Here is a 21,769-nt window from a genome sequence, read left to right as displayed (position 1 = left end):
CCCTGCATACAAGAACATATTAATTGTATAGATGATGTAAGAATAAATGAAGGTAGGAATGTGTTAGTGAGATGGTTTTGTTGTAATGTATGGGTCCAGGTCCAGGTCTTATGCTCAATAACTTCAGAGAGTTACTTAATTCGGTTATGGGTAGTTTAGCATTAGTTACCTATAATGTTAGAGGTTTTAATACGCCAGAAAAACGTTCCCAGGTTCTGTACCATTTGCATAAAAAAGTGTAGATATTTTATGTATACAAGAAACACATTTTAAGAAGGGGGCGCACGCAGAGATAAAAAACAAATATTACACTAAATGGTATTGCAGCACAAACATAGAAAGTAAAGCTAAGGGGGTTTCGATAGAATTACACAAAAATGCATCAATAGAAGAAATAGACACAGAAATAGATGAAAACGGGAGATATATTTTTATGACATTTTTGTACCGTAATCAAATGTATTCACTACCGAATATTTACGCACCAAATAAGGGACAACACAAGTTTTGTATAAAGATATTGAATAGGTTTGAACTATATGGAGTAGGTACGAAAATGGTGTTGGGGGACATGAATCTAACTTTTGACACAGAACTAGACACTACAAGTAAGTTGCCCCTATCGGTAAAGGGGCTAAATAAACTCAGAATTAAAATGGATAAATTGGGGCTAATGGATGGCTGGCGTATACTAAACTCCACAAGGAGAGACTTTACGTATTTCTCTACAGTGCATAAAACATATAGCAGAATAAATCACGTTTGGCTACATCAGAGAATCCTAGATAAGGATCCAGAGATTGGAATAGGACCAATTCTTTGGTCAGATCACGCAGATCAGTAATACTGACATTCAAGCTAGAAAATGGATACAAAGGGAAGGGAACCTGGAGACTAAACGATAATCTATTAAAAAACATAGCGTGCCAGGCAGAAGTAATTTCCACAATAAAAAATGTCATACAAGACCATCAAAAAGACACTACATCAATTCCCATACAATGGGAGGCCTTAAAATGTTAGAGGTATTCTAGTTAAACATGGCTCCAGATTAAAGAAAGAGAAGGCTAGTAAACTGAAGGGTCTTTTCAGTAAATTGTGTGAATTGGAGACCATGAATAAAGCAAATGTCCCTAAAATAAATTATTCTACTCAACTACATGAGGTGAGAAGGGACATTCGCCAGGTTCTGGACCAGCAAACACAAATTGCTAGGGATAAAAGTAAAAAATACTTCTATGAAGAAGGGGATAAATGCGGAGAGCTGCTGGCTAGGAAAATTCATCCCAGAACCCCTAAAACAAATATAATACGAATTAAGGACGCAAATGGAGCTATTCAACATTCCTCGTCCTCGATAACAGAAACATTTAGAACATTTTATGCGTCTCTGTATTCAATACGAGGCGGGTATGCAGATACAGTATGTCTCCCGATAGATACATAAGTAAAATCCAGAGTTATGTAAAAGAAGCTAATATGCCGGCATTGAGTAGGGAGGAATGGGAAATGTGGAATTTAACATTCACAGAAAAAGAAATTAAGGAGGCATTTGCCTCCCTAAAGGTCAGCAAGGCCCCAGGGCCGGAAGGTTTTACAGCCAGATACTATAAACAATTCGAGGAAATATTAAGACCCTTCTTTGCCGATGTGTGTAATGCTGTCACAGAAAAATGTCCCTTCCCCACACAGACACTAGAGGCTCACATATCTCTACTACCCAAACCTGGGAAGGATCTTACAGAATGTGGACATTACCGTCCTATCTCCCTAATAAATATAGACCTTAAACTATATGCAAAAATTCTGGCTTCTAGATTAAAAGTTATCCTACCCAAAATCATCCATAAAGATCAAACTGGTTTCGTCCAGGGGAGGGAGGCCAGAGATAGTACAACTAGGGTCATTAACTTGATAGGATTAGCTCAGAAGGAGAATCAAGCAATGTGTCTACTATCAGTTGATGCTGAGAAAGCATTTGATAGCGTTAACTGGCTCTTCCTCAGGGAATCACTTTCTCAGGCGGGTGTAGGAGAGAAATTTATATCAAAGATAATGGCCCTATATGTAAATCCAACTGCAAAGGTAAGGGTTAATGGGGAAGTATCAAACCCTTTCCCTATATTTAACGGCACCCGTCAAGGATGCCCACTATCACCCCTACTATATGTAATAGTGATGGAACAACTAGCAAATACTATTAGACAAAACCCTTCGATTAAGGGCATATACACCACTACACAACATCATAAACTCGCATTATATGCGGACGATTTACTCCTATTTATAACCTCCCCACAGGTAACAATACCCAATTCCTGAACATATCACTAACAGAGGAAGTGCAACTGTGCTTAAGGGAAAGCTACTCATTTAGATGGAAAGCCAAGCATATAGTATATTTGGATATACAAATTCCTAAAGATCTAAATACTCTTTATGCTATAAACATTAGAGATTGGATAGACAAGATTTTTGCCCAGTTCCAAATATGGAGCAGTGCGAATTTGTCATGGATTGGGAGGGCCAATGTACTCAAAATGGATATTTTGCCCAAAATACTATATAGGTTCCAAACAGTACCCATTTTGCTGCCAAGATCTTTCTTTCAAAAACTCAAAACGGCAGCAATAAAATTTATACGGGCTAACAAAACCCCACGGATTAGTGTTAAAGTGTTAACCAGATCAAAATTAAGGGGTGGGCTGGGAATACCGGACTTTACCTTATATCATAAAGCAGCATTACTAATAAGAAGAATGTTGGACCTATAGTAATCAAGTCAAGGGGGGAGTAAACCTGGAGACAAACATAGCCATTATTCCTCTGAAGAATATCCCATGGATGGCAGCAGATGCAAGACCACATATGACCACCATGCCATATTTAGCTAAACCAGTATTAAAAATATGGGACAGATCTATATATAAATATAATTTATCTTCCTTCCCAGGCCCCATGACTCCCATAGCAGGGAACCCACAATTCCCACCAGGTATGCAGAGAATTTCCCTCACGCACAGATTTGGCAGGTTTTAGAGAAAGGAAAAGAAGTCCTACAGCCAGAGCATAGCCCGGAGACACAAAATAATGGAAAGCTATGGATGGAGGCAACTCAATTAACGGACTACATAAGACATCTAAGGGCACATAAATCTCTGAACAGACCATTCACTATATTTGAGAAGTTATGCTTGCGGGAAACAAGGGTTGAGCATGCATTATCAGTGGTTTATGATCTGTTGAGAGAGGAAGAAGCCAGAGGTCATATAAAATATATGAAGAGATGGGAACAGGAGTTGAGGAGGGAGCTCCCAGAGGAAGAATGGGGAAGAATATTTATTATGACACATAGCTCTGTTAAATCCTAATTTTACCAGGAAAAAAACTTTAAAACTTTAAAAATACTCTCGAGATGGTATAGATGCCCAGAAGGAATTAAACATATAAACCCGGGAGAGTCAGACAGATGTTGGAGATGTGGTATAGTAGACATGTGCGATTCGTTTAGTTACGAATCGAAATTCGTACGAATTTCTTAAAATTCGTAAATTCGGAAGCATCCGAAATCCGAATTGCAATGCTTCCGAATGTATCCGAAATACGAAGTTGCCGAATTTTCGGATCCGAATCCAAGTTTCGTTGAAATGGAAACTAATAATACCTCTGTGACTGAGTTTGAACAACATGACAATTTTTTCTTATTTATCCGATTTCTGATCCGAATTTCTCATCCGAATTTTCGTTGAAAAGGTAACTAAGCAACTAACTAATATACTAGTCATGATGTACGAAATTCCGTTAACGATTTTCAGATCCAAATCCAAATTTCGTTACAACGGAAAAGTGACTGTTTGTTTGAGCAATCAGAGGTTTTCTTCTGCTGCTGGGGGAGGTGGTTTTTTGGAAAATTACAAATTGAAATTTTATTAAGCTTTATTGGCAGGACCAAATACATTTTCGCATTGCCAAAGCATATGGGGAGGTTAATCACCTCTTTTAATATGGGAGTGGGAGACTGGGAGTCGATGTGAGATTCAGAATCGGACGAAATAATAATAATGTTCGTTATTATCGTTTTATTTTTATTAATTCTGATAATTCATTATGATGAAGTAAAATTACCTTTTTTTAATATGGTAAATGGTAGTCACCAGTAGGGATGGTCCGCAGGTTCGATTTGAACATGAGTAGGAATCGAACATTGTTAGTTCGAGCTTTGTGGTAGCCCCTCATAATGGGCACAGCAGGTGTACAGACCCGTGAATTCAGCACAGGGATGGTGGGAACCCCTCATAATGAGCACAGCAGATGTACAGAGCCAGGAAGTAAGCATAGTACACGGATGGTGGGAACCCCTCATAATGAGCACAGCAGGAGTACAGACCCAGGAAGTCAGCACAGGGATGGTGGGAACCCCTCATAATGGGAACAGCAGGCATACAGACCCGGCAACTCACTCAGCACAGGAATGGTGGGAACCCCTCATAATGAGCACAGCGGGTGTACAGACCCAGGAACTCAGTCAGCACAGGGATGATGGGAGCCCCTCATAATGAGCACAGCAGGTATACAGATCGATGAAGTCAGTCAGCACAGGGTTGATGGGAGCCACTCCTAATGAGCACAGCTGTAGTACAGACCCGGGATCAGCCAGCTCATTGACGTTGGAAAAGCACCTTTTAACATGGTGGAAGGTGAGCCCTTTAAGCAATTGATGCAGGCTGTTGCACCCCTGTACCGTGTTCCATCACGCAAAACATTCAGCCAAACTGTGTTGCCAGCCTTATTTTAGTCTTGTTTTGGGGTGCTGGAGGAGGAGATTGGAAGTGCAGGAGGACAGTCAGTGCACCTGACTACTGACCTGTGGAGTACATGTAGTTACTTTTAAAGAAAGACACAGAGACATTTGATGAACTGTATCTCAAAGTATTTTTATAATGTGAAAAAACCACATATAACATTTTTTTTCAGTTTTTACAATCGACCAAGAACATCAAGCATATTTCTATTACTGTCTTTCATCTCCTCTAGCTGCTTTTGTATAATTTCAATGTTCTTTTGTATAATTTCAATTTTCTTTTGCTGTGCCCACAGTTCGGCAATGCAGCGGCCAACTGTTGCCCGATCTGGAGCTAGCGGCATGTCCCACTCTTGAGCTATATGTACCAAAAAATACAATTATTAAAATAAGTCAGTTGTATTTTTATAATACCAAACACATTTTAACAATCAAACAGTGCATACAAGAGGTTGCGGCCTCCTCCACATATTCTACCTCCTCCACAACTATTGGATGTCTCGTCATCATTTCCAGGACTTGGCTGGGTCTGGGTCTTGGTCGGTGTAATGTCCTAGGGCTGTGTTTCCTGTTGTGGAGTCGCTCTCCTAATTGTTCTTTGTTCTTTCTCTGTGATATAGCAAAGTAAAATCAATCTAAATAACGCAGAGATGACCAATAATATGGCATGTTCTTCAAAGTTTTCTTTTGTTATTGGGTAGTGACGTTTTGCATGATATTTTGGATTATTCTCCAAATTCTAAATTTTTTAGAACAGGAGAATTGTAAAAAGAAGAACAAAATCGATGAAATGGACAGTGAGCTGAATTGGAGAATATTTCCACTCTTTTGCACTACAGTACACATTTATCACTTCTACTACATTGGCCAAACTCTTCACCCTTTTGTAAATATCACTTATTCTGCTTGATTTACTGCAACTGCAACAATAAAAGTTATTTTATTAAAATTTCTTGGCCTATGTCATTTCTCAATGTTTGGTCCAACTTGATTGCACTAAGCCAAGACGTCATCGTGCACGCGCGGCAATCCTAGCGATACCTGTCTGCGGTCATCTTGTTGATAAACGCAGGCAAAGAGAGAGGGGAGCAAAGTCACCTTGCAAGATAAGGTTTGCCACCGGGTCTCCTCTTCTCTCCTGATACTGTCGGGCAGTCGGTCCATGACCGAGCGCCCGACTTAGCAGAGGTGGGGTGACAATATATAAAACAGCCTTAGATTGCATATAGGAAATAAAACAAACCACAGGAATCATGTGGATACCTTAGAACATCACATGCATGCGTGAATCCTGAGCACAATTACTACAAATGGCAAACAGCCAATGTCATGATAAAAACAATGCATAAAATATAGATGCAAACAGCAATAAAGGTGGCCAAGCAGTAGAACCGGTTACAGCACATGAGAACATATTGTAGTTAGAGAGATGAAAAAAAGTACTTGATTTCAATCATTTTAAAAATAATAATTCAAAATGGCCGATGACCTTGTTGACCTCTGGAAGCCATATTGTATTTGGCAGTTATGATGTTGAGTTAGGGCTGTAGCATTGTGCACTTGTTCCAGGCATTAGAAAAAAGCGGCGTAATAATAATAACAATAATAATCTGAACAGATACATTAGGTGTCCTTTCAACTTCGTTGCTTGGCCACCTAATAAACACATCGGTACACATGATCTAAAATGTTTAGCCAAAAAAAATGTATAATTACTTTTTAGAAGTTGTCTTATAGATTTGAGCTAGTCCTCCTCTCGTTTCTTCAAATCCAACCACCTCTTGCAGATTTGATCTTTGCTTTTTTGTTTACCAAATTTTTTGGAAATACTGCAGATGACATCATTAATAACTTGTTCCTTCCGCGTATTTTTGCTGCCATACTTCTCCTTTGTGCAGTCATAGTCTTTTTTGGTGAATATTCGAACCATCTGCACCATTTCCTCCATGGACATGGCAATAGATCGTTTTTTTTGTCGCTGACGCCGTCTGACTCGCAACAACTTGCACCTCCTCACCCTCTCTGCATTGCTGGGTCCCACTTGTACTTGCAATTTGACTTTCAAGTGAATCTGACATTTTTTGATTCTTTTTTTTCTCAAGATTTTTAAATGTTGCTTGTTTTTGCTGCTCTCCTATCCTGCTCCTCTCTCTTGCCTCGAAATTCGTCCCAGACGAACTTACGCTATTGGTCCGGCTAAACTGTGGTTTCCGGCCTAGCCGTAGGTCCGATTACTGACATATATTCGCCCTGGCCGAAACTTCGCTATTGTAAGAAACAGAACGAAGTTTGCTGTACTGCTCAAATAATCAACGTAGGATATGCAGTGTTCTATGCAATCAATGTTTTGATTAGCGAAAATCGTTTAATTTCGTTCCACGGACGAACATTGTTCCATTGAATCAAATATTACGAATTTTGCTGTTTAAAGTTCAAAACGGCTATTGCACAGCAGCAGATGCGCATTGAACATCAAACTTCGTTCCGATTCGTACAAGACGAATCCAGACGAATATACGTCATTAATAGGGCCTGTGTCTGCGACGGAAAGCAGTTACGGCGTAAGTTCGTCCCGGACGAATTTGTGGTAGTTGTAAGAGCATAGAGAGAGAGAGTGTACCATATGCAACATATGCAAATAAATGGCTCTATACACATAGCCGCGTATGGAGCCGTATATTTGCGTAGCGTATATATGCCCAAAAACAGAATGGAACAGAGAGACGTCCGGGTAAAGTATTTACGCGCATATACGCGTGCAGAAGCACATATACTAAAATAGTTTAATCGTTTGCGTGCAATAAAAATGCACGCAAAGAAGAGATCGTAGGTGAGGTCATCCGCAAATTTGCCAAACATTTGAATGTTGTTAGATGTGTGATGGGAAAGACAGATTTTGGATACTTTGCAAAGGGCAACAACCAATCAGCTTCTCTTCAGTTTGTTCAGTTTACATTTGAAAATTAAACCTATAGTGTGATTGGTTCTCATGAGCAAATGCTCCAGATTCTGTCGGTTCCATTTTTTTTATAAATTTCCCTCATTATAACTAATGATGGGCTGAACAGACACGAGTTTCTTTTGAATTTTAAAATTATAATAATTAAAAAGTTTAATTTCTAAATCAATGAAAGTCTATGGGGGTCTGTCGGTTCCATTTTTTTTATAAATTTCCCTCATTATAACTAATGATGGGCTGAACAGACACGAGTTTCTTTTGAATTTTAAAATTATAATAATTAAAGTTTAATTTCTAAATCAATGAAAGTCTATGGGGGTAGAACTTATAAAATCAAGTGTCCCCTTTTTCAAGACTTACATGCATTGCTACATTCCTATTGGCTATTTCTATTTTCAATAGCCGATAGTAAACTACCATTGTACCCGCCCTCTGCTGCCGTTCTCCATCAGGTCCATCATCAGAGGGCAGGTACAATGCTAGTTTCCTATGGCTATTGCAAATTGAAATAGCCAATAGCAATGTAGCATTGCATTCCAATGGTCCCAAATTTATTTTTTTTTAAATATTCTGACATTGATCCGTGTCACAATAAAGAAAAAAAAAGAAAAAGCAGGTTTTCTCTCCTGGGTGGCCTGGAGCGGGAGGCTCCCAGAGCGCACAGGAGAGTTTTTTTTTCCTTTTTTCTTGGACGGCAGCAGAGCCGGCGGACAATAGGAAACAATTGGGCTGGGCTAGTCAATCACCAAACAGGTGAACAGGTGGGAGGTAACCGGGGATAAACAGGACTATTGCAGAAAATCCCATCGTCTGTGTTGTCCAGGATCAGCAGTCTATTATAGACTTCTATTTTCTTTTCTTGTATACAATGCATTAGAATGGTCAAATGTTTTACATTTTTTTTCTATTCTGACACGGGCTCCGTGTCTGAATAAAAACAAAGAAACAGCACTGTTTCTCTCCTTGGCGTCCGCCGTCCGGGAGCGGGAGCTGCATTACATGGGCAAATTTCTTTTTTTTTTCAATTCTGACATGTGCTCCGTGTCACAATAAAAAAACAACAGCAGTGTTTCTCTCCTTGGCGGCAGGTAGCGGGAGCTCCCGGAGTGCCAGGGAGAGTTAGCTGTTTGGAGATCAGTGTCCCTAGTTAGCAGGTAACCAGGGACGCTGATCTCTCTGCAAGTGGCCGGAGCCAGCCGTAAGATCACGACTGGCTCCGTCCAGCTGTCAGAAGCAGGCTGTCGTCCGGACAATGGCCGGCCGCTTGGCCACCTTCGCCTTTCAGACTGAGCCGCTCGGCCAGGTTCAGGAGCTGTACAGGCTATAGTGAATAGCCCGTACAGCACCCCTTCGGTTCCACTGAACCGAAGGGGTCCTGGGGCCTAAGGTAGCCAAAGGTTAGGCCGAAGCTACGGCTAGATCCTTCGTCAGCTTCGTGAATAGACCCCTAAGTAAATATCATGGCTGGGTGGGTGCACTTAAAATGCATGGATAGTGGCAAATCAGTCTAATGTATATAACCGGCTGCAACAACATGCTTTGGCGTTACAAGGGGGTGCAGTATGTGTATGTGTGTATATATATTCTAATTATTATTTCTTTGATATTATGACGACGGCTGATGTAATAAAAAAACCTAAACACAGAAAGGGCACCTCCCTGAAATGAGACGGGAACCTCCCTGAAAAAAGGTTTTGCAGGTTGTGATGTCTACCTCTGCTAAGTCTGGCGCTCGGTCATGGACCGACTGCCCGACAGTATCAGGAGAGAGGAGAGGACCCGGTGGCAAACCTTAGCTCGCAAGGTGACTTTCCCCCCCTCTCTCTGACGGTGTTTATCCTGAAGATTACCGCAGGCAGGTATCGTTAAAATTGGCGCTCGTACACGATGACGTCTTGGCTTAGTGCAATCAAGTCTGACCCAACATTGAGAAATGACCATAGGCTCAGAAATTGTACTAAAATAACTTTTATTGTTTCTGTTGAAGCTAAATCAAGAACAATAAGTGATATCATCAAATGCTGGAAGAGTTTGGTGAATGTAGTACAAGTGAGCAATGTGTACTGTAGTGCCAAAGAGTTGATGTGCAAATATTCTCAAATTCAGCACACTATCCACTTCATCGATTGTGTCCTTCATTTTGCACTTCTACTGTCTTCTAAAAAAATAGATAATTCTGAGAATAATCCCAAATATCATACAAAACCTCATTACACATTAACCCAATTTGAAGTACATGCCATATTAATTGTCATCTCTGCGTTATTTAGATTGATTTTAGTTTGCTATATCACAGAGAAAGAGTAGCAGAGCCGGTGCAAGAAGGGCCACTACTAGTCCACAACTTGAACCACAGCCCCAGCACCAGCCCTGGAATTGAAGGTGCAACACCCAATGTTGAAGGGGTGGAATATGTGGAGGGGGGCACAACCTCTGGTATGCACTGTTTGATTTTTAAACAAATATTTGTATTTTAAAACAAACATAGGCTTTTTTGAAAAATAATTATTTTTGGGGTACATATAGCTCAAGAGTCACAGGACATGGACATTGCCAGCTCCACTCGAAGGCGTTAAATTGCCTTCCTCCACGGCCAGAAGAGCCTTATACAGAGACTCTAAAAGGAGTTTGTGGAAATGCAGGAGGAGGTCACCATGTTATAAACAATTTTTTATCAGTTATTCAAATATCTCTGTGTCTTGCTTTTACCGCTGTGCATTGCTTTATTTATACACCCATATGTACATCGATGTTTTGTAACATAAACCTGCCAACATTATGGACATAAATCTGGACATAAACTACCTGGACTAAAAGTGAAAAAATCTTCCAGGGTGGCCTGGCTGGTATGGGTTGGATGCGGGATGGTAAAAGCATCCTTTTGTACCTTAGACTGACTGGTGCTGCTGGCATTGATGGTGGCTGTGGTGGTGCTACTAATGGTTCCCCTTTTGGTGCTTGGAGGAGGAGCCACAATACTTTCCTCCCCTAACAGCACTGCGTGGTGGTGCACACGCATGTACTGGCTCATGCCGCTATTGCTAAGATGCCCTATGTTTCTGGCTCGGCTGACCTCCTTGCCTCAATGCTTGCATTTGGCCTTCTGACCAACACCAATTTTTGGAAAATGCTGCCAAATGCTGCAACGGCAGCCAACGATGACACTAAATGATGAAATCCCTTCCACTGCAGTGGTTATCAGTCTCTTCCTTTGGTTTAGCAGAAACAGGAGGACAAGGTCTGAACAGCCCAGGTATTTTTGGTGCTGTAATGGTTTTTTGGCCTAATGTTTGTATTGTCCAGTTCTGAGGTTGGAGGCTTAGAAAGCAGAACAGGTTTGGGCAGGCGACTTTGCTGGGGAGAAAAGGAGTGGGGAGTGCGGTGAGAGACTACCAGGACTGTCAGTAGTGCCAAAATGGGTAGAGGGCAGGAAATCAGACTCCTTTATTAACAATGTCTGAGTGGAAACCCTGTTTCCACCTCTTCCACGTTGCCAAGGAAAAAGTAATCTTTGGAATACATTCTACCTTCTCCAAAGGGTGAAACAGTAGTAAACTCAGTCTCGTTGCTGATCACATTTAAAAAAGAGATTCACTCAGATGCACAGAGAAATAACCATGTGATCTACTCGACTCGCACAGCGATGGCGCCAAGGAAGACACCCTAAACTTGGCAGGAGCCCATTCCCGGATGGGCAAAATTTATAACGATGAACAAAATTTTTGGAAATATTTTTAAATTACACCATCAGCACAGCCAGGGATGCAGCACATTCCACCAGGTGGAGAATGTGGGCTGAGCAGCGCACACCCACAAAGCTGCCATCCCTTACAGCCTTGACCATGTTGCTGCCTCCATCAGTGACAACATAGCCAATCCTGTAGTTGCTGTCTGCCTGTCCAAACCACTGCACCAGCATTTTTTGCAGGGCTTGAAGGATGTTCCGGGCTGTGTGCTTTTCGTCAAGCACCTCAGCATGCAGGAGGAAGGACCGGTGGCCCTGTTTGTCAACTGCTGACGAGGATCCGGATGTTGGAGCTACATCCTGGGACAGCTTGGCCTGCCACGATTATGCCGTCAGGGACAGGAAGGCGTGCTGGGCACTACCAGCACTCCACAGGTCAGTGGTCAGGTGCACTGCCTGTCCACCTGCCCTTCCAATCTCCTCCTTGAGCAGCCCAACACAAGACCTGTATAAGGCTGGCACCACAGTTTGGCTAAAGGTCTTACGTGATGGCACCATGTTGAAAGGTGCTCCTCCAACTGCAAAGAGCTGGCCGCTTAGGCGGGTTATTTTAAGTCCCTGTGCCCGTGACATACCCTTACTCTGAAAGCCACCAAAATCTTCCAGGGTGGCCTGGCTGGTATGGGTTGGATGCAGGTGGATGGCAACAGCATCCTTTTGTGCCTTATATTGGCTGGTGGCGCTGGCACTCATGGTGGCTGTGGCGGTGCCACTAATGGTTCCCCTTTTGGCACTTGGAGGAGGTGCCACAACACTTTCCTCCCCTAACAGCACTGCGTGGTGGTGCACACGCATGTGCTGATTCATGCCACTGTTGCTGAGATGCCCTATGTTTCGGCCCCGGCTGACTTCCCTGCCACAGTGATTGCATTTGGCCTTCTGACCAACACCCATTTTTTTTAAATGCTGCCAAATGCTGGAACGGAAGCCACTGCTGCCTGATGGAATCGCTTCCACTGCAGTGGTCACACTCTCTTCCTGATGTTCGGCAGGAGCAGGAGGAAGAGGCCTGAACATTACAGGGATTTTGGGTGCTGTGGTCGATTGAGGTCTAATGATTGTATTGGCCCGTTCTGGTGTTGGAGACTTGGAAAGCAGTTGGACAGGGGAGTTTTCAGGAGAGAAAAGAATTAGGGACTGCGGGGAGACACTGCCTGGGCTGTCGGTCGTGCCAAAATGGGTAGAGGGCAGGAAATCTGAATCGTCTACAACGATGTCAGTTTCCACCTCTTCCACATGGCCAATGGAACAGTGATCTTTAGAAGCAGTAAACTCAGGCTCCTTGCTGATCACTGCCAAGCTCCCTGTACTAGTGCTGATGGTGATGGCGCTGGAAGTGGTGACATCATCATCAGCCTCATGACATGATTCCTGCTGCATGGCCAGGATCCCCAGCTTTGGCTGCACAAATGAATGTAAACTGGGAACCCTTTTGGCCTGCCCTCTTCCATAAAAGGTACCAATGGGCACCATGCTACCAGCAGCAGTGGCAGAGGTGGTAGCACCACTTTTGCCTTGAACAGTGCTGCTGGTTCTAGGAGGTAAATGATCCTGGAACAGCTTGCGACATGCAAATGCCTGCTGCTGTTTGCCAGGATCTTTACCATCATCACTTCTAACTCCTATTCTCCTTAACTTTATGGGAGGTGAGCTGAGCTCAGAGACAGAACGTCCCACCTGCTGTTCATGTCCTGAGCTCATTGCTCTCCCTCTCCCAGACACTCTTCCTGCTTTTTTGGACTTGTTTGCTGCTCATTTTTTTATTAAACAATTTGAACAATCTAGACCAAAAAAATGATTTTGATTGCAGCAAACTAATCAGCAAAAGTCCAAAAAAATTATTAGAATAGCAGGAAATAACTAATTCTAAAATAAATGTAACAAGAAATAAAAAAAATAATAGAAAAATAAAATTAATCTATTATCTCTAACTATCACCCAAAAAACTAATAAAACCAGAAAATAAACACCTACAGATGATGTACTAAGTCACTACAACAGATATCAACTAAAATGAACTAGAAGAAAAGAAGGATTGCAAAGATATTAGCTCAGATGCACAGACAAAAAACCGTGTGATCTGCTCCACTACTATAGCTAATCCCACAAAGGGAACTCACATGCTCGGGCCTGTAGTACAGCAGAAGAAAACCTCTGATTGGTCAACCAACAGTCACATGTTTCCGTCACATGATCGTGAAAACCTCTGATTGGTCAACCAACAGTCACATGTTTCCGTCACATGATCGTGCCTGTGATGTATGCAACCCTAAAAAGCAGGAGAGAACCTCTGATTGGTCAACCAACAGTCACATGTTTCCGTACGAACGAAATTCGGCATCGGATACGAAATTCGTTAAGGGAATTTCGTACTTCATGTTTGTAATGCAACCCTCCCTCAACAGCAGAAGACAACCTCTGATTGGTCAACCACCAGTCACATGTTTCCGTTGTAACGAAATTCGGATACGAAATTCGTTAACCGAATTTCGTATTTCAGATTTTAAAACAAATCTTGTCATGCTGTTCAACCACAGTCACAGACAGAGGTACTACTAATATTAGATTAGTTTCCGTTTCAACAAAATTCGGATTCGAATCCGTGATTTCGTATTTCATATTAAAAAAAACTACCATCGATCTATTCAAATATCAGAGACAGAGGTAGTAGGTACTAATACTAATATTAATATATAAAAAATATATTAAAAAAAAAAATACCATCGATCGACTCCAATATCAGAGTCAGAGGTAGTAGGTGTACTAATACTAATATTAGATTAATTTCCGTTTCAACGAAATTCGGATTCGGATCCGAAATTTGTCAACGGAATTTCGTATTTCGGGGGAAAAAACCTCCAATATTCACAAAGGGATTTTTTTGGCTTTTTAACTTTATCATAACTAATGTTTGTAATGATACGAAAAAATAACCGACACTAACGAAACTTCGTATTTCGTACGAATCCGAATCCGAATTTAGTTCCGGACACAAATTACGAAAAACGAAATAACGGATTTTACGAAACAAAATTTTTGACGGCGCACAAGTCTATAGTATAGAGGAGGGAACATATCTGCATATCTGGTGGAGTTGCCCCAGAATTCAAGCATTTTGGGAATTAATATTTGAAGTCTATCGATCCATAGGTAATCTAAGCATGGAGAATGACTCCGCAATTGCATTGTTGTCTCTGATCCCTGGCCCCATAAAAAATAGAAAGATAGATGTTTTGAGATTTGTATTGGCCGCGGCTAGAGTAAACATATCACGGGGCTGGAAATCTAGGATTCCCCCCTCATTAGAGGGGTGGGAGACTACATGGAGGATCTGATCGCAAAGGATAATGGTAAAAAAGACAAACATGAGTATATATGGGAGAAATGGGAGTCTTATAGAAAGTCCGAAATATTTAGGAGTCTGATAATAAAAGTTAGGGAGGAAATGAAAAAATATAGAGATGAAGCCTCTTTAGGGTCATGGAAACAAATGGGCCAACAAGCAAATAGCTAAACTCAAACAGTATCTGGATTTATTATCTTATAGTAGATTATAAATGCATTTGACCTATATGTATGGAAGTAAGGGGAAGAAGGAGGATAGAATGTGGGAGGAAGGGAAGTCCGAGGGTGAATAAATATATTAATTTAGAAGTGAAAAGGGTTAGGAGGGATTTTCACAAGGTTTAGTAAATAGAAATTTAGGTTATAATAAATGGGTTAAAATATCACATAGAAGAACACAAATAATTAGATTTCCCAGTTGGAAGAAGAGCATGTTAGAAGTAAGGTTAAAGGGTACTATAGTTCCCATCACAAGTGGGGGAAAGCTAGTGTGTTATTCACAGGTTTTATAAATATACGTAAGGGGTTCACATAGAAATAGGGAATATATCCACGTGAATAGACATGTTAGGGTAGGCGGGGAAAGAAATCAAGGGGAATATATTATAAAGGAATCCACAATTAGGGGATAGAAGGCTGAAAGCACAAACATTTTTATAGAACTGCACATATGGGAGATTAGTTAATAAGGAAGGGTTTACATGGATCCCTATAATATTTGGACTTCCCTTCCCTCCACAACTGAGGAGAGATTTAGATTGTATGGGAGAAATGGGTAAAACAGTAGAAATGGACAATAATAGGTTTTGTAAAATAAAGGGAATTGCTATGTCTATGTTGTAATAAAGTAAGGTTGAAGCTTCTGCCAAATATATAGAGAATGATAGTTAAGTTTATGAATTAATTTCCCTTCGATATGAAGTCTTTGATATATGTTTGTGCCCAGAATGTATGTACGTGTGTTTATATTCATGTATATGGAAATAAAAATATATTAAACAAAAAAAAAGTTATTTAACAATGAATCATTAGTCATTAATCAATAATCATTTACACAATATTTTCATGAGCATACAATATATATAGACACTGCCGTGTCGGTCTGCAGCTCTCAAAAACACATACACAATTTTCTTTCTTATTCAAATGTTAAGAATTAACTACGCTCCTTCATTAGGGTCCAGGAGGTCCATCTGTGAATAAATCTGAGTCTACCTCAAACTAATGTACACACACAAGTACACACACACATTCTGTTGTTATAATAATATAACATAAATAATATAACCATAAAAAGAGTATACCCTTACACTTACTCTTGGGAGTATAAGAGTATACACTTACTATATGAAACATGTAAGGGAACATGTCAGCGAAGCCACTAAGAAATATACTCATTTATAAATCGTCAACACAATGATCCCTTGGGATTTACCTTTAAAGAAGGTAACATTTTCTGAACCCTTGCTGTGAGGCTACCCCCACATTGCAAGGTTTAACTGCTTGATTCTGCCTAGGGTCAAAAATAAAAAAGTTAAGGTGGCCATACACTTTACAACCATCGCAAGACCTTAGTCTTGCGATGGTTGTAAAGTAATTAAAAAAACGTACGATCTGCCCATCTTGGACAGGCAGATCGAACTTGCGATCATCGAAAGCCCGCCCCCCTGAGGGGCGTGCTTCCGATGACCGCAATGCTGAACGGGCAGTGTGCGCGTGCGCACACCGGCCCGTTCGGCATTTGTCTCCCGAGCATGCCACAAACCAGCAGAAAATCGTAAGATTTTCGGCTGGTTTTCGAACATGCTCCTTAGACAAAAGACGTGCGACTGCCATACACTTTACGATTATCGTACGATCGCGGGATTTCCCGCGATTATCGTGCGATAATCGCACAGTGTATGGGCACCTTCATACTCACCCAATCCTCCGAGCTGGCCAGCAGTGACAGTGCACCCTCCTGCCTGTCTCCTCCTCCCCTGCAGCGATGGCATGTCCCTTGGCATTCTGACATCCTATACACTGTGTATAGAACATGATATCTCAGGGACCTTAGACCACTGCAGCGGAGGGGAGCAAGAGCAAGCTGGCTCGGAAGATCAGGTGAGCATAACTTTTTTATTTTTGACCCTAGGCAGCAAACAAGCACTTATCCTTTGCAGAGCAGTGGGGTAGCCCCTTTGCAAGGGCTAAGAAAATGTTTATTCGGAGTTTGGCTTTAGGCCAAGATTTCTTAGATTTTTCTGTTTTTGGCTCATGCATGTTTATTATTCCTGAAACATATTTTCCCCTCAAATATGGATACTGTATGCCTTCACAACTGTCATGACAGTCAAAAAGCAGTAGTATGACCACTGTTTTTTAAAGAGCCCATCAGAGATTTGACACTCCCAAAAGCGTTGAATTCCTTAGCAAATTTTAAAACAATCTTTCTAGACATCTACAAATCATTTTGGCAAACAAGGGGTCATGTGTGTAACTATGTAATTTACTGTATTTAAAGGTGCTCTTTACTCCTAATTTATCATGTTTAAAGTGGAGACAGAGTCTCTTTAAAGGTTGTAAGATAAATCAGTGGACAAGCAATACTTCTTGTGAGTAGATATACTGTACACTACTGGGGAAGAGGTTTGCAGTTGCTAATATCATGGGTTCACAGCAGATCCAGGGGAAAACACAGAAATTCTTCACACCAAATTCTTAGGGGTCTATTCACAGAGCTGCCGAAGTATCTAGCCGTAGCTTCACTATATTCACAATCTTCACTATAGCCCGTACAGCTCCCGAAGTTGGCCGAGGGGCTCAGTCAACCCGAAGGCATATGCTTCGGCTCAACTGAGCCCAGGTGAAAGTCGAAGCTGGCCGAACAGCCGACCATTGGCTGGCCGGCAGCCTACTACTGACAGCTGTGCGGGGCCAGCCGTCATCTCACGGCTAGCTCCGGCCACTTGTACATACAGATCAGTGTCCCTGGTTACCAGGTAACCAGGGACACTGATCTCCAGACAGCCTAACTCTCCCGGACGTTCCTGGAGCCTCCCGCTATTAGATAGTGGCCAGAGGCGGCTCTAGAGTTTGCGAGGCCTTAGGCGAAACCTAAACATGAGGCCCCACTCAGGCCTGTGGTGTCTCACCAGGGCTCTGTGGGGTCTCACCAGGGCTCTGTGGGGTTTAACCAGTCTGGTGAGACCCCACAGAGCCCTGGGGAGACCCCTAAAGAGCCCTGGTTAAACTATGGTTCTATGGGGTCTTACCAGTCCTGGTTAGACCCCACAGAGCCCTAGTTAAACCAGGGCTCTGTAGGGTCTCACCAGGGCTCTGTAGGGTCTCGCCAGCTTGGTTAGACCCCACAGAGCCCTGGTGAGATCCCAAAGAGCCCTGGTGAAATCCCAGAGACTCTCTAGAGGGTCTCACCAGGGCTTTGTAGGGTCCCAACAGGGCTCTGTGGGGGTTAAACAGCCCTGGTGAGAGCCCACAGAGCCTTGGTTAAATCATGGTTAGTAGCATGCTGGACTTACCTGAGACCCTGCAGAGCACATCATAGATCCTGCATAGCCCACCTGAGACTCTCTATGGTGGGCTCTGCAGGGTCCCAGGTGGGCTGGCCTGGTAGTCGGGATCCCTTTCCCTGTACCTCCTACCAACTCTTCTTAACCGCTGCTGCTGGGGCCCGGCCTCCTCCACCCCCTTCCCTGTCACCTCTGCCATACTGCCCCGGTACAGTTGATACCCATGTAAGAGGCTACCCAGACCCCTCACATGGGTACCGGCCATACCCCCCTGATGGTGGTGTTCTCACCTATTCCACCGCCGAAAAACTGGGCGAGATTACGTTTAAATGTGTGACCACATTAGTGGTCACACATTCTAACGTAGTCTCAAACTGTGATAGAACAGAGGGCTGTCTGTAATCATTTAATCAGAGAAATAGATTATATTAGGGAACATTACAGTGTAATATTCCCCATTATAATCCATTTGTCTAATTACATGAAGTAGCAGTACACAACAGAGAAATAGATTATAATAGGGAACATTACAGTGTATTATTCCCCATTATAATCCACATGTCTAATTACATGAAGTAAGAGCCCCCCCCCCATTCCCCCGCTCGGATTCACCCTTCCAGGATAGCAGCAGCCATGTGTCGATGTGTGCACTGCAGGGGGCGGGGCGGGGCTTGTGACACACACACGTCTCCTGTGACTCCCCTCCCCTCCCGCCCCCTGTTACTATGGACGTGGCCGGGAGGGGAGGTGAGACACAGGACCCGCCCCCTCACTGGGAAGCCCATCGGCAGTGCGGGGCCCCGGTGTTTTAACACGGCGACCCTGCACTGCCCCATCTTACAGGACCAGACCCCACTGAAGCTGTGGGGGTGCCCAGGACTGCCCGCACCGGCGGTAGTTCCGCCACTGCTTTACAGCTTGTCTACATGCACTACAGTGATAACAGGCTGCATGTGTTTTTTGGCACTCTAAAACTACTGCACAGTGTTTCCATAGCTTGACTTCTGCTACAAAATGTTTAATGTTTGCTGCAGGATAACTCTTGCTTTGTGTCTCATGGTTTGTAGCTTATTCTGGTTCTCTGATACTTTGAATATACTATACAATATTTCTGCAGCTGCCAAATTACTAATGTTTTCTGCAGGGTAAATTCTACATTGTTTTGCGCAGAATTTAATGCAAATTTAGGAATACCTTTTCACTTCCGCTTTAGACTATTGCTTTGTCTCCTACAGTTTTGGGGGAGTATTTTCAATATCACCTGTATCCTTTTAATTATAATATATTTATTTTATTTTGCAAAACAAATTGGCACATACTATCTAAAAAAAAGAAAAGGAAGCATAACCCAAAACACAGCTAGAATAACACTACTTACCTTTACATTTACTTATATTCTCCTTGAACATTTTTTCCTGGTGATTGACCTGACAGGTATATGTTTCCTCTTGATCCCAGCTTTCCCTGGAAATATTCAGTATGCTTATGGCAGCGTAATTTCCATTGCTGTCCGTCATTGTGGAGATAGGGGTACTGCTGGGGTAGGGTTCTCCATTCTTTAACCAGTTAACTGAAATGATTTGCGGCCAGAAATTGGAGATTGTGCTCACCAATGTCACTGTACCTGTGTCGCTTCCATCACAACAAGATGCCAGAATTTTAATGCTGGGGGGCTTGTCAAGATCTACAACATAAAAACAATGATGCATAGCATTTAGTATAACAGTAGCCCTCCTATGCATAGTTGGCCTGATTTACTAAAAGAAAGATAAACAGGAGTACAACTATCTACAGTCATTATAGCAGCATGTCAAAAAGAAAAAAATGCTGTGCTACAAGAGCATAAAAGGCAGCACATGTATAAGTACAATATCCATAGCTGGGATCTTCATTCCAAACAGCAGCATGTGAAATTGTGTACATGTGCTTGTTATGGCCACCGTTGTCATATTTGTGCATGTTCACTGTTATACCTCCAGCACAATGTGCACATGTATGCATAAAAATATTGTTCAAACTAGTTACATAACAACTAGGTTTAGATGGGCATCTTTATGACACCTTGCAGGCATTTTCTTGGGGCTGCCTTATTTTTGGTCCATCTGAAGGTAGGGGTCCAATTCCCCATTCATGCAGATGACAATAACTGGGAACAAGGGTATCAGCCTCTTGAGGGCCCTGTACAACAGAACTTGACTGTTAGGCCTTGTTCACACCAAATGCAGACCAGATCCGGTCAGGTTTCTGCACACGCACGATGCGTTTTTGACGCGTTTTTGATGCGTTTTTGATGCATTTTTTCCAGGAAGCTAACAAGGTTATTTGGTCATTTCCTTTTACCTTTGACCTTTCATTAGCTGTTCCGATTATTTCCTGCTTCCTCTGACCTTGTTTCACATGTAAAATTGTTGCAACATGGATCCATGGGATGCAGGCATGCTCCTGGTGATGGTTATTATACTGCTACGCCAAAGTGCTGTAAGGAGACGTCGCTTTTGGGTGCACCCACTGATGAGAGAAAGAGATCCAAAGGGCCAGTTTGGGACTCTATATGCAGACCTTCGTGCACACCCAGACAAGTTTTTTTCATACACCCGCATGTCGATATCTAGGTAGGAATGTTTGCATGTGATGTGTCCCTTCCAAAGACAGGAAGTGACAAAGGAAGATTAGGTCATGACAGATGACCATAGAGGTTTTTTTTCTTTATGGTTATTTTTTCCCATTGAATTGCATTGGGTTGCATTGCGTTGCGTTTTTGATGCGTTTTAGATGCGTTTTTGATGCGTTCCAGACCAGATCCAGAGCAGGTAAAATAGGGCTTGCCGCAGTTTTTTCATCTGGTCTGGATCTGGTCTGGATCCGCACGCTGCGATGTGAACTGGAGGTCAAAATACCATAGGAACACATTGGACGCAGTTTTGATCCGGTCTGGATCTGCTCTGGTCTGGATCTGCTCCGCGCTTGGTGTGAACAAGCCCTTAGAGGTGGAAGCAGTACAAGGAGTCAATACGTTCATGTGCTGAAAAGAAGACTGCTGATAAGAATAAGCACTAAAAATAAAGAGAGATGAGTTAATTGCTCTGCTGCTTCTCCTTTCACTGTTCAATAACAGACTGAGGTGGGTCCATGATAATCTGGGCTCAGAGGAGGTGGGTTGAATGATGCTGGCCCTCAGAATAAGGACATCTAGTGGCAGAAAAAAAGTACTGTGGGGAAAATCTGTGTACAAAGTTCAATATTGCAGCAAAACCCTTTTCTGTTATTTTATCTTTTAATTGGCTATCCCTTTGTTAATTAGGAGCAGGATCTGCTCTGTTTTATCAGCTTAGTCTTTTAAAAACATTTTTTTAGATTATTCTTTGTTATTGGCTCCCTATGAATTGTATCTCACAAGTCGAATGAATTAG

The 21,769-nt window shown here is 42.2% G+C and overlaps 1 gene segment (V, D, J or C); it reads right to left on the bottom strand.

The window, feature by feature from the left end:
* LOC108786739 overlaps positions 1-19,899 on the bottom strand; it is a 44,351-nt gene extending 24,452 nt beyond the window's left edge. Inside the window, 1 exon segment of the C gene segment in view lies at positions 19,738-19,899. Within this exon segment, the coding sequence occupies positions 19,738-19,876 (139 nt within the window).
* Positions 19,900-21,769: the final 1,870 nt, after the last annotated feature.

The sequence above is a fragment of the Nanorana parkeri genome, unplaced genomic scaffold (assembly GCF_000935625.1).
Source record: "Nanorana parkeri isolate BGI_ZX_2015 unplaced genomic scaffold, ASM93562v1 scaffold225, whole genome shotgun sequence".
Classification (NCBI taxonomy): Eukaryota; Metazoa; Chordata; class Amphibia; order Anura; family Dicroglossidae; genus Nanorana; species Nanorana parkeri.
Note: the sequence above shows the minus strand (reverse complement) of the source record. Positions and strands in the feature narration are given on the sequence as shown.